Genomic DNA, 12,315 nt, shown 5'->3' with positions numbered 1-12,315 from the left:
CTGATTATTATTGGTCACTGACTTGAAATTCTGACACAAGAATTTCACCTGGTCACTGAAAATATGATACCTCCTTTGAATCTAAAAAAGAAAAAAAAACCCATAATCATGAAGAATAATTCAAAAAGATTCACCTAAACCAGTTGATAACTTGCCATTAAAAACAGTCCTAATTGGTCCTAATAATCAGCTCATACTGGCTGATCAGGACTTGAAATTTTTCCTTTGGCCCCTAACGCAGTCTTATGTGTTGTGTAGTTCAAGGTCTGGAACTAGACTGTCTGTGCAGGATGACTGGCTTAGTTAATGCGTTCACTATTGGCTTGGGGAGTTCTTAAAAGCAGACATCAGCTGGAGCTCCATTCTTCTTTAACTTTTCTATTGGAAGGTGGTGTGGTGGCTTGAGGAACTCCTGGTCCTGCTTTGGCAAGCTAAACTCTGTAGTCTCTCCTGATCAGTGTCTTTCTGTGATTCAGAACTTTTTCAGAAGTGTCAAGGACCTCCTCTCTGACTTAACCTCACAGAAGTTTAGCAAAATGCAGTGTTTTCATTTCCTCGTACTGTGTGCGCAAACTGCACATTCACTGTGACAGGCAAGGAGGAACCCACATATCCTAAGTTTTGTCTCTAAGAAAATGGAAACTCTATTGCAGAGTGTTGGATGTTATTCAGAAAATAACAAATTATTTTAGAATCCAGTCTACCGATTTTAGTGTAAATGGTGAATAGGAGACAACTTACTTGAATTAGGACCAGTTCCTTATCTGGTCAACCTCACAATGAATTTGTTAAATTGCAGGCCTTCTTTCTTTGCTCTCATAGACAGTTGCGTGATCCAAGAGGCTCCAGTTAACTTGATTTTCACTCTTATACTTGAGCATAAGGTTATCATAAAAAATAAATCTTTACTATTATACATCAGTACAACATATAAAAAGATCCTATTGCAAGTTGGAAATAAAAATTTGTAGCTAAGAAGCATCTTGTTTGGAAATAAAAGATTACTATCTGACCCAGCTATTAAAAGGCATATTAACTTTTGATATGGATTTGAGATTTTGATAAAATAAATGGGAGGTCACTTTTGCCTTTCCAAAGGGAGATGACAAAGTCAAGTAAGCTCTGGTTTTTAAGACGTAAGACTTATTTTCATAATCTCTCAAAATTATAATCTCCTGACGATATATAGTACTTATTATTAGAGCTAATGAATGAATCTCCTGATCAACTCCGGTCCTTGCATTATGTACACAATTGCATGGATTTTATTGGTGCTTGAGCTTCAGCATGTTACATCTCTTGCATGACTACTTAATGCTTTTATTTCAACTTCATCTACTGGGCTACTTCACATCAAAATATTTTCAATACTTCTCTTGATAAACAATTGTGAAACTAGAATTTGGAGGTATACTTTTCATTAACGCTGGACATTCTGTTACACCAAATGGCCTTCCTAAGAATTTGCCTCTGTAGGAATTTTTTTTTAATTAAGATATTAATTGAAATTTCTTTACAAAGTTTGTCCTCGCAAATGGCAAAGCCAAAGCTAGGTACTGTGAGGCCACCGAAAGGTAGCCTTTTATTAGAGGCAAGTGGTTGAGAGGACACAAGTGGACTATCAACAAACTTTTCAATAAAGTCAGGAAGCAGGCTATCAACACTTGGGCTGTTCTTATTGTGTCTGTTATCATAATTGACAGCTTGACGTAAAACCCTATCACATGACTTCTGGGTAGGTATGTAAATGGATAAGAGGTCACTCTTCACATATGCTAGCTGGAAAGGAAACACATTTAAAGGAAGTTTCAGTCAAAATAACGGCTATGCAAATGTCTAGCTTTTTGGCTAGTTCTTCAGTTTAGTTCTTCAGTTTTAAACAAACCTCCCCCTGGTCTGTTTTATCATTCATTTATTTACTCACTTACATAGAGTAGTTATCAAATGCTAATAACCAGATAAACCATTCTAATTAATGTAAAAATAAAATTATGTTTACTGTAACCTCAAATTTCAATCAACAAAATCACAAAGGAAAAATTTTCTTCTCTGAATATATTTACTTTAAAAGATCTAAGTTGAATCAGGGAAGTAGAGGAAATTCTGAAGGTTATAATTACAACCATCTTAGCCTAAAATATTCTTGGGCTGCACATGAAGGACAGAATAGAAAAAGAGGAGCAATATGCAAACTATCTCAGGGGAGAACCAGGGATTAGGAATTTGGAAGTTTGGTTTTAGTGTTGACACAAACAGAGCATGTCTGACTTTGGTCAAGTCCCTAAACTTTGCTGTCCTGTATCCTTATCTTGGAAAGGAAAATGTAGAGGTTGTACTACACAATCTCTGTGTTCCCGTGAAACCTTAAATTTTACGAGTTAAAGTAGTCTCCATCTATAAAAACCTTTCATTTCCTAATACTTATCATCATGATCAGTTATGTTTACTTCACTTGTGGGCTATGCATCTCCATTTAACGTAATTCTACTGTACTTAATTTAAATATCAAGAAGCATGGGTTTCAGAAATTGACAATAGAAGTAATTTTAAGGTACCAGATCTTGAATATCCTTTTTTTATGTGTTATATGTCTTACATCTAACAGTTTCATTATGAACATTTTACTTGTTCAGTAAGGCCTTATGCATTCAGAGGCCATTTTATTTGCTCCATCGTGAGTAATTAATCATAGCAATAAAATAAAATTCTACTGATCTAAGAGTTAGAGGAGAGTTTGGATATAGGAGTGTTAATCTTTTTAAGCACCCCTGCAAAAGGACCTCTACCCCTCAAAAATCTGTTTCCTTGAGGCTATCTGGAGAAATGAAAAAAAACCTAAGAGATTGTAACATACCTTTAAAGCTATTCCCTTGAGGGTCACTGTAAACTTAAAAAAAAAAAAAAGTGAGAAGGTAAATTTGCCTGTGTTGATTATTCTGTTTACAGTTTAATAGTTTATTGGTTCAACTGAGAGCTGTTGTCATCATGAGGGACTGTTAGTAAGTACATCGGCCTGTTTGCTGAGTCTAGCAAAATAGAACATTTTGCTTACCTTTTTTCCTTTGTTCCCAAAGCTAAGTGCTAAACATTTAACAAAAGCTCCTATTAGTAACAATGGAGGGCCCTCATTTGAATAAACAAAACCTTAATTTGGAAATCACAAGCAATATTGATTTTTTATGGCTGTCAGCTGTCTACAGGACTATGTGAGTGTAGTGTAGGAAAGGATAATGACCCAAATCTTAGGTATTTTCCTTTATGTAGATTTTTTTTTTTACCTTATGTAGATTTTTGAGAGAAACTGTTTGGACCCATCCTCGTAGGCAAGGAACAACCTTCTCATTCCAGAGACTTTATAGAACATATGCAGTGAAAACTTTACCTTCACTTCTTTCTTAGTTGTTTGGACTATTTCAACTTTAACCCTTTACTCATAGCTTTTTGGGAGGAGAATCTTACTTCCTTACTTCACTTTCTGCTTGCTTTTGGAATTCTGGGCATAATTGTTTTAATATAAATTTTACCTTAATTTTCTAGACAGTCTAATTTCATATTGGTAGATGCATATAAATTAATTAAAATTATTCACGTTGAGTGTGCATTTCAATAAGGATATGCATATGCTCAGGTCTCTCAAAGACTATTGTTACAAAAATAAGAATTGCTGTCCATCTCCATACAAAGACACAACTTTAAAGGATTAAATTTCTAAAACGAATCAGTACCTGGTATTTTAAGTCTGTTTACTGTTGGAGTAAGCAAGTAATTTCCTAATTATTGAGGGAAAATGCTTGGAAACACCATTACAGAATGACTAAGCTTAGGTACCACTTAAAATTAAGGTCTCAAAATTTAATTAAAAAAGAATTGATAGCTAATAACACTGACTCACAGGAGAGAAACCGAAGCATCGTCATACTAACCTCAAATAACATTATCACCTATTTTTTCTTTTAAAGATTTTATTTATTTATTCATGAGAGATATAGAGAGGCAGAGACCAGGCAGAGACCAGGCAGAGGGAGGAGAAACAGGCTTCATGCAGGGAGCCCTATGTGGGACTGGATCCTGGGACTCCAGGACTCTGGGATCATGCTCAACCCCTAAGCCACCCAGGTGTCCCTCTCATATTATTTTAAATTTATTTAGAGCATAATGTAAAAAGTTTTTGTCATTGAAAATACTGACATGCTAATACTAAGAACATTTAACATGCCCCCAAAAGAATCTTTACCTGGTATTAACCTTTTATCACCTAGCATCTTTTCAAAATTTGCTGAGTCAGAACTATCTCTGTCAAACAGAGTCTTCGTAAGGGATCTTTTTAGGTATAATGTCATGGAAATCTTCAGTAAAGAAATGATTTCTATTTTAATTGTTTGTTTCCCTTACCACATCATCACTTTATCAGAAAGTTTATTAATTCAAAGACGACTTATGGAAAAGGTTAATTAATATACATTAAGAAAAAAAAAACAAAACCTGAAGAGGAAGGCTTTTGCTTAAGTGATTTGGCTTAAGTCATTTATAACATATAAGCATGTAGGAACATGTCTCCTCAGAAATTTTTGGAAATGTTGATAAATGCCACCCCATAATCTAAATAGCTAAGTAAATATAATTTATATTTTTTGTCTTCAGTAACAGAGAAGAAATTAATTCAACACTAATTAAATTATTTCTAACTTACTACATTCAGTGATCATTTTGTATGTATTTCATCATATTTTCTGTTTGGAAGAAAACATGCCTATTTATCTTAAGTATGGATGAAAGTGAATATTCAGCTATAGTCAGGTTTAATCCCCTTGGGACTACTCTTAGGAAAGAAAAGCCCCAAAATATATTGATTTTAAATGTTACATATGTGGCCAACATTTTAACCCATCTGACATCTTTGACATCTTTTAGGATATGATAAACAAATAAATAACAAAACATGAGCAATGCGAACAACAAAAAAACTAAGCAGTTTACAAATGCTTCCTTCTAAGGAGAAACATAGTGTTCTGTAATTGTTTGTGAGACAAGTCAGTTAGTGAGTAATATTTAGATTCACCTGGCTTTGTGAAAGCATCTTTTTCCAAGACTTCTCCAATTTAAGCTGAGAGCCCCACAGAAACTAACCTGAAGTTAGCAGAATTATCATGAGCTGTGCCTGAATAGACACCTCCATTCTTGAGAATTTTTAATTAACTGAAAAGTAGGATTTTTATTGATTAGAGCAGAATCAATAAGTGGTCCCTAAGGTCATCTTTACACAAGGTCAAACTTTTTAAAACTGTTTTTAGATTATTTTCATAGTGCAGCTTTAAAGAAATGTTTTTTAAAATAGACAATTGGTACTTTTGCTGTAAAAAAAAAACAAGTTCAGATTGTCCCATCACATTGCTACTACTGATTAGATGATCCATGTGGAGAACTTAAAAAAATCTTGCCATAAAGTTTGTTATCTGTTCAGTTTTAAAACTAAGCAAGTATACATTTTCTCCATCATGCAAATATGATGGTCCATTTTAAGAATATTTTTTCATTCCAATTTAGTCTTTTTACTGGCTTATGGTTTCTTTATGAATACATTCTGAGAAGGATCTACGTATCTATCAATCTATCTGGCCATCTATCCATCTACCTTAAGGGAATTTTTTCAGTTCTTTAGAAAATTACTTTCAACCAGAATACCAACATAATGAAAACACATGTCTTAGAAATTTTAGATGGTATTTTTAGAGACTCGTAGATCTGTAGAAAGGTCTGCAAAGGGATTATTCTAAAACTCTAGAATCACTATTACTTAGAATGTGTTGAAACTCATTGGTCTAACAGGAAAAGTAAAGGTTCTTAGTAGCCAATTTTTTTTTTTTTAGCCATAGCATTATCAGAAAGGATTACAATAACTTATCATCAGTTTAAAGGCACTTTGGCTGCAATCATCATCTTGTAGAAATCCCCACTGAGAAGCCGCAAACAAGGTCCAGTGGATTGCTGGAAATCATCTTTTCAGTGCGAGATGCAGTTAATTTACAGCATGACTATCTAACGATTAAAAACCATGACCTTCTAGTGGGGGTTCCCCCCCCCAGAGTCAGATAAGTTTACTTTCTTAAGCATAAAAATAAGCAATATATCTTTTCAATAAATCTGCTAGCACTGTAGGGCAGCTGTGAGCCAAACAGAACTGGATAGGGTTACTCGAACCCTCTTCCGAAGGGCAGAGCTGATGATTCCGAGATCTGGGAAGAATTTGTTTCAGCTTGTACTCAGTGCATTCTTCGCTCTATTCAGATGTGGTAAAGTATTTTAAATGCCTTTACTCTGAGTTTAAAATAAAAGTAGAAAATTCTTATCAACTCTTTCTAAATAGTGCCTTTTTGGCTAAAACAAAATTAGGAAACATCCAAAATGGAGTGCCTTGATGCTTCTAAACATAAGCTAGGGAGAACGTATAGGTGGGGCCTTTACTCCTCTAAACTGCATGTCTCCTGTGTTTTGCAAACTGCATGCTAAAAGTTATTGATTATTTTACTCAGTGCAGATGATTTGGTATGTTGCATAAAAAAAGCTTTTTTGATTTTCTTCCTAAAATATATCTCTCTATTGAATATTAACGTTTGCTTTTGTTTCAGCTCAATTTGTACTCTAATAATGGCTAATTGTGATGTTCTAAGCACTCGTTTCTCTTGTATGCTTTAATTAATAGAGAAGCATATTGCAGTAAAAAAAAAGAGTCTAGGAAGTTTTGCTTTTGCAAAATAAGGTTTTCTTTTGCTTTTTTTTTTCTTTAAGATGCCTCTTGGGAAAGTAAGGTTAATGCCATGTACAATACTAGTTTGCATGTGTTCATTTAAATACTAAAAACTGTAGTACTGCTCGATCCATATCTGACTGCTAGGTTTCAATTGACAGCTGAGGATTTGTGACTGGACCATGAATCAAAACGGCAGGCATTTATACCCCAGTACCAGTGAGGATACATTGGGAATTACTTGGCAAAGGTAACATTTTAATTATTTCCAACCCTACACTTACACCTAAAAATTACATGAGCTATATAGTGTTTGTTTTTAACTAGCTTTACAGAAAATATATGTTAAAAATTCAGTTGTTTTGGCTATACCATCCCTCTTTCCCTCCCCTCCTCCTTTCTTTCTTATGTAAATGCAACTTCAAATTAATTTGGGACTATAGCATATGCTAATTGATCATTGAAATTTCTGAGTGCTGTCAAATGTTTTCAACAGTTTATAATTCGGGGGAGGGGGCGGGGAAAAGATTTGACACTTAGATCTTAGGAACTGAAAAATGAAATCGTAGTTCTAGGGGAGATTTTTCAGCTATTTGAGGTTTAATAAAGCATTGTTTTTTTGCATTATAGATCACTCTCATTTCAGCATTTTCTTCTACGGCTAACTTTGAATCATTTTACTATTCATTTATTCCCCTGTCAGAGGGGAAAAGCTAGAAGAAAAATTTGAAATTAGTCAATTTAACTGTTATTAGTGGCACTCATTAATTGTGGAGTCAGAAGATTGTTGAAATCAATAGCTAAAGAAGGAAATTGGTTTAAATAAAGTTTTAACCTCTGTTCATTTATATGAATCATTAAAGAACTGAATTTATTTGGTTGGCTGAGAAAATTATTCTAAATCTTCATTTTCAAATTAGTTTTGATATTGTCTCATGTATTGCTTTTGGAAAGTTAGTGCTAAGTCAGCTTTTGTATCATTTTAATAAAGAACAAATTGTGTCAAATTGACAAATTAAATCATTAAAATCCATGGTATAATCATATGTAATAAGAGGTAAAAATTTATAGAAAAGAGTGAGGTAATCCCAAAAGGAGTTCACCAAAAGTAGAGCCAACATAATTTTCCAACCCTGCTCCAACTGTAATGCCTGTGTTAAAAGCACATACTCCGATATCGGTTATAAATGTGCTGCCCATCACCAGTTTACTTGATAGAAACTGTTGAAGAGTAGAGTTTAAAAGAATTAAATTAACAAAATGTCCACTTTTACTCAGGTGAAAACCAAGAAAATTAGTTGGATTCCGTTTTATCAACTTCACGAATTTTTATTAATACGCTTCCTAAAATGAATATGATATGACTTTTCCTCTTTTTGAAGATTGGCATAACATCTACTTTAAAATGTATACCTTTTTACGTATTTTCATTTTTTTCTCAAGAAGTTTATATAATTCCTCCATTTGGAAATGTGTAATATATGCTTATAAAAAGAAAATAAGCACAATGAAAGCACCTTATTTAAATACTCTTACTAAGAATTTGAATTAAATTCAATAAAATAATTAAGTATTTTAAAATTTAATTAGTTTGGTAACACCGTGTTTGGATTTAATTTTATTAAACAGCTTCTTTATATTCCATGTTTTCTCTATCAGTTAGCAAAATGGACTCTGTCTGCATACATACCTTACTGTATTTATAAGAATTGCGAATCAGATGAAGTATACTCATATTTTTTAAATGTGGCCTATGGCTGTGTGATCTTCTGTATCTGGATTACTGATTGACATTTATTTATCTAAGTAGGATAGCACCTCTATAAAGAACATAAAGCCAAAAAAAGATATAAATTATTGGTGATTTGAAATATAACTACACCCAGTTGCTAGTGATTTTTTTAATCAAAAATTGATATCCCAGAAAGGGAAAAGGTGAGTGGACAGTGAATCACCACAGAATATATGGAACAGATATGATGACTAAACCCAGTTCTTAGGAGAGCATTGTTCCTGTTACAAAACCCCTCCTTGTTGAAAAATTGGTGTGGTAATCAACTTCAGATTAAAAGAAATCAGAAAGAAATTCAGAACTCTCGAAGATTATAACACTTTTTGATTAATAGGTAATGATATATAGAGTGGCTTTAATACTTCAAAAAGCTTTTAAAAGGGTAGCTTTTGAAAAAAAAAAAAGGTAGCTTTTGGTCTATTCCCTTTTTGTCATGATTCAGAAGGCTAACTGATAATGGCGGCTGTCACATTCATGCATTCAACAGGTATTTATTGAATCTCTGGGGTAGGCTGTCCCAAATGCTGGGTGACTGCTAACGGGTGCTCAGGGTTCTGAAAAATCAAAGCATCCTACAATTTACAATAAATATGCTCAAATAAGATAGCACTTTTGTTTTCTTTTTAATAGGCATAAGTAGAGTCCATATCTGATAATACAGATAGTCATGTCTGTGGCACAACATACATATTCATGACTTACTCATGGTTTATAGTTTGTGCTCTGTGGTTATTTATGAAACTTAATGTTTTCTTTTTCCTAGAAAGGATATTGAAAAAGGAAACCATAAACTTCTGTTGTACTAGTACTTTTAAGGCACACAACAGACATCCAGAGTCATCAGGGCACTGCTACAGCTTTAAAATTATCTGATTAAGTTGAAAGTATCTGAGAAATGTAGAGCCGTTCAACCAGAGAATTAAATAATCTGCCTTTGTCATAATGGAATAAAGAAACTATCAGGCTATTTTTGTGGTGGTTGTTGCTTTTTGTTTTTAACAAAAGGCAGTCCCTGGGGACTTGTAGTAAAAAAGGGCAAAGCAGAGAAGGTGTTTTGGTTTTGCTCTGTGTTTTGGCTTTGCTTTTGCTTTTATTTTGTTTTGATTGTTTGTTGCCATTCCTTTGTTAGTACAATCACTTGTCCACGGTGGCCTCCTTTTCTGCTTTATACCACCCCTCCTGCAGATGTGTTTCTGTGTCACATGCAGCACCTTTTACAGGCCTGCAAATGGCAATGCTGAGGAGAGCTGGGCAAGTGCAATCAAAGCTGGAAGATTTCCTCCCTCTTCCTCCCTCTCTGCCCCACGCCCACCTCCACGTAGAAACATTCCCTTAGGAACCAAAGCAGACTCGTTGGAAAGTTTCCACAGACTTACTAGGTTGCAACCCTGAAGGTGTTTTGTTGTTTTGACCTTAGAATTTTGTGAGGAGTGTGTGTGTGTGTGTGTGTGTGTGTGTGTGTGTGTGTTTTGCTTGCACCTTGAAAATGTGAGTTTTTCTGTCTAACCCAAAGGTTACTGCGGTTAACCCAGAGTGAAATCCGTTGGCGAAGGGCTCATTTCTTGAGTCAGGAAGGGCTTAGCTCTGAGGACCCTAATAGGTGATGAGTTGCCTATGCTGTTCATAAGGGTACTGTTGTGTTTGTGCTTTGTCCTCTGATGTGGACAAATTACACTGTGGCAAATGTGAATTATGTAGGTATAAACAAACATAGCAGTTAACTCCCTAACTGGCTTGCTTTCTTGAAACTATAGCCTGAACATGACTTGTACTATCAAGTATGAAAGAGCAATATAATTGAATGAAAAAGAAAGCCAAGGAACAATCCAAGAATAATATAAACATAAGTTATTTTAAAACATTGGAGGGAGTGCTTGATGCAAAAGAGAAACTGGATTTATTGTTTCATTCCCTCTTCTCTGCCTTCACCCCTTTCAAGAGAAGCAAAGCCACAAGTGAGTGGCTGTATGTGTCTGATGGCTTATATAAACATAGAAGAAGCCTTCAGATGGCTAAAATAAACACGCGCGTGTTACTGAAGGATGTGTTTACACAAACCATTTGCTCAGCCTCTAAAATAATGAATAAATGAAGATTTCACTGAAATAATTGGAAGGATTTTTGTGTCTCTGCTGATGCCATAATCGAGTGGCACCAGAGACTTTTATCAGGTACTTTGCAAAAATGTTACGTGTGTTAGCAGTTCCTTTCTCTGAGTTGAATACTTCATTCTGTAGTTACTTTACACGTGTTTTTGTAAGAAATTGTCGTTTATTACTGCAATTCTAGAGAGTTGCTTGATTTCCCAGGAGAAATTTAGCAGCCAGTAAAGATTATTTGGATCTGGTTGGTAGGAGGGGGAGGGCAAAAAGAATGGAATAGGAGCATTCATTTCATACATCGAACTCAATTTGCATAACACTGTCCTCAACCATTTACCATCTTCATTGCTTTGTCCATAAAGTGTTCTTTGTAAGATACATATCCTCAATGATACAAGAATGAAGATTTAAAAATAATCTTCAGTATCAGGTTCCAAACTATGTTTGTATGTAAGTATATGTGTGTGCATATATGATGTATGTGTACATGCATGCAGATGTGTATGTGTTGTGTGCATGTGTGTGTATACACACATACCTAGACATGGAGCACACATGGTAAGGACTGTGTATTTCCGGTCTGGTGGTAGTATTAAGAGTTAACTCTTATTTCAACATTATACTTAAGACCATCCCTACAAATTCACTAGGTTAGCATTTCCTGCTTTCAGTTTGTTATCTTGACACATAACTACAGCACAACAGCTGGGTTGTTCCTGGAGTTCCTGGGGGGAGCTTTATTCTCAGAGTGCTAAATTTCCTTTTCAGCTGTCAGCTCTAAAGTGTGTTCAAAATGTTCAACTTTTTACACACCATTCTGGGCCCCTAGCACCACTCTGGGACTATGATAGAAATGCTGATAAGGTAGACGAATAGAAGAATCTGGTTTGAAGAGAAGAATTTCAGAAGCCAAAAATGCACATGTCCATTGTTTGGTAATGGGGTTACTGACTAGTGTTGTTTTTTGTATTTGACTATACCTTCTAAAGGAGTTCCTCCATTCTCATCAAATATTATTTGCACCTGTTATGAAATTTAAAAAAAGTTACCATTCTTGAAAACAGCCTTGATATGGTGTTCGCTCACACACAATGTCAGTGATCTGGCTGTTGAAAAATACTTTGGGATTCGCTGTAGTTTTGTCTAACTTTCTCCATTTATAAAGAAAGATTTGCACAACACAACATTTCCTTTTTATCTAGGAAACTCTTCAGAACACTTCCTAAGAAATTAATTGTATTCCAGCCAGACTTGCATGCTGCCATCCCACAGGAAATGGGTCAGCAATCCATTAAGATGCCATTAGATAATCTAATTTGGAACTTAATCTCTAAATTAACCATGCTCCATACTTGAAGCATACTTGAGAGAAAGAAAAAAGTTTACGTTTGAATCGATAGGGGAGCCGAAGCGTGAAGAAGGCTGTTTGTTTTTTCTGTAGCTGTGGTCACGTCTCAAGCCGTCTGGTAACCAGGAGAAACCAGACATGATGTAATTCCAGATTGAACTTGAACTTCAGGGACTTAGGATAGGGGAACAATGGACCATAGGAATCAATAATGTCCATTTTCCACATGATTATGTTTGGAGCTTTAAGTTAACCTTTATGGGAGAAGCAGCAGGATCTGCAGTGTGACCAAAATGAGATGATCCAGAGACAAGATGTTAGAGGAAAG

At 34.9% G+C, this 12,315-nt stretch overlaps 1 protein-coding gene across 18 annotated transcripts in view; it reads left to right on the top strand.

The window, feature by feature from the left end:
• NFIB (nuclear factor I B) overlaps window positions 1-12,315 on the top strand; it is a 436,433-nt gene that overhangs the window by 409,269 nt on the left and 14,849 nt on the right. For 8 of the 18 annotated variants that reach the window (XM_049116123.1, XM_049116122.1, XM_049116127.1 and 5 more), the window contains one exon: window positions 6,907-6,995. The exons of the other annotated variants lie outside the window; for them this stretch is intronic. In XM_049116123.1, coding sequence (XP_048972080.1) covers window positions 6,907-6,995 — 89 coding nt within the window. The remainder of the gene's footprint in view (window positions 1-6,906; window positions 6,996-12,315) is intronic. 18 annotated transcript variants of the gene reach the window in all.

This window comes from Canis lupus, chromosome 11 (genome assembly GCF_003254725.2).
Source record: "Canis lupus dingo isolate Sandy chromosome 11, ASM325472v2, whole genome shotgun sequence".
NCBI lineage: Eukaryota > Metazoa > Chordata > Mammalia > Carnivora > Canidae > Canis > Canis lupus.
The sequence above is the reverse complement of the archived record's forward strand: the minus strand, read 5'-3'. Positions and strand labels throughout refer to the sequence as shown.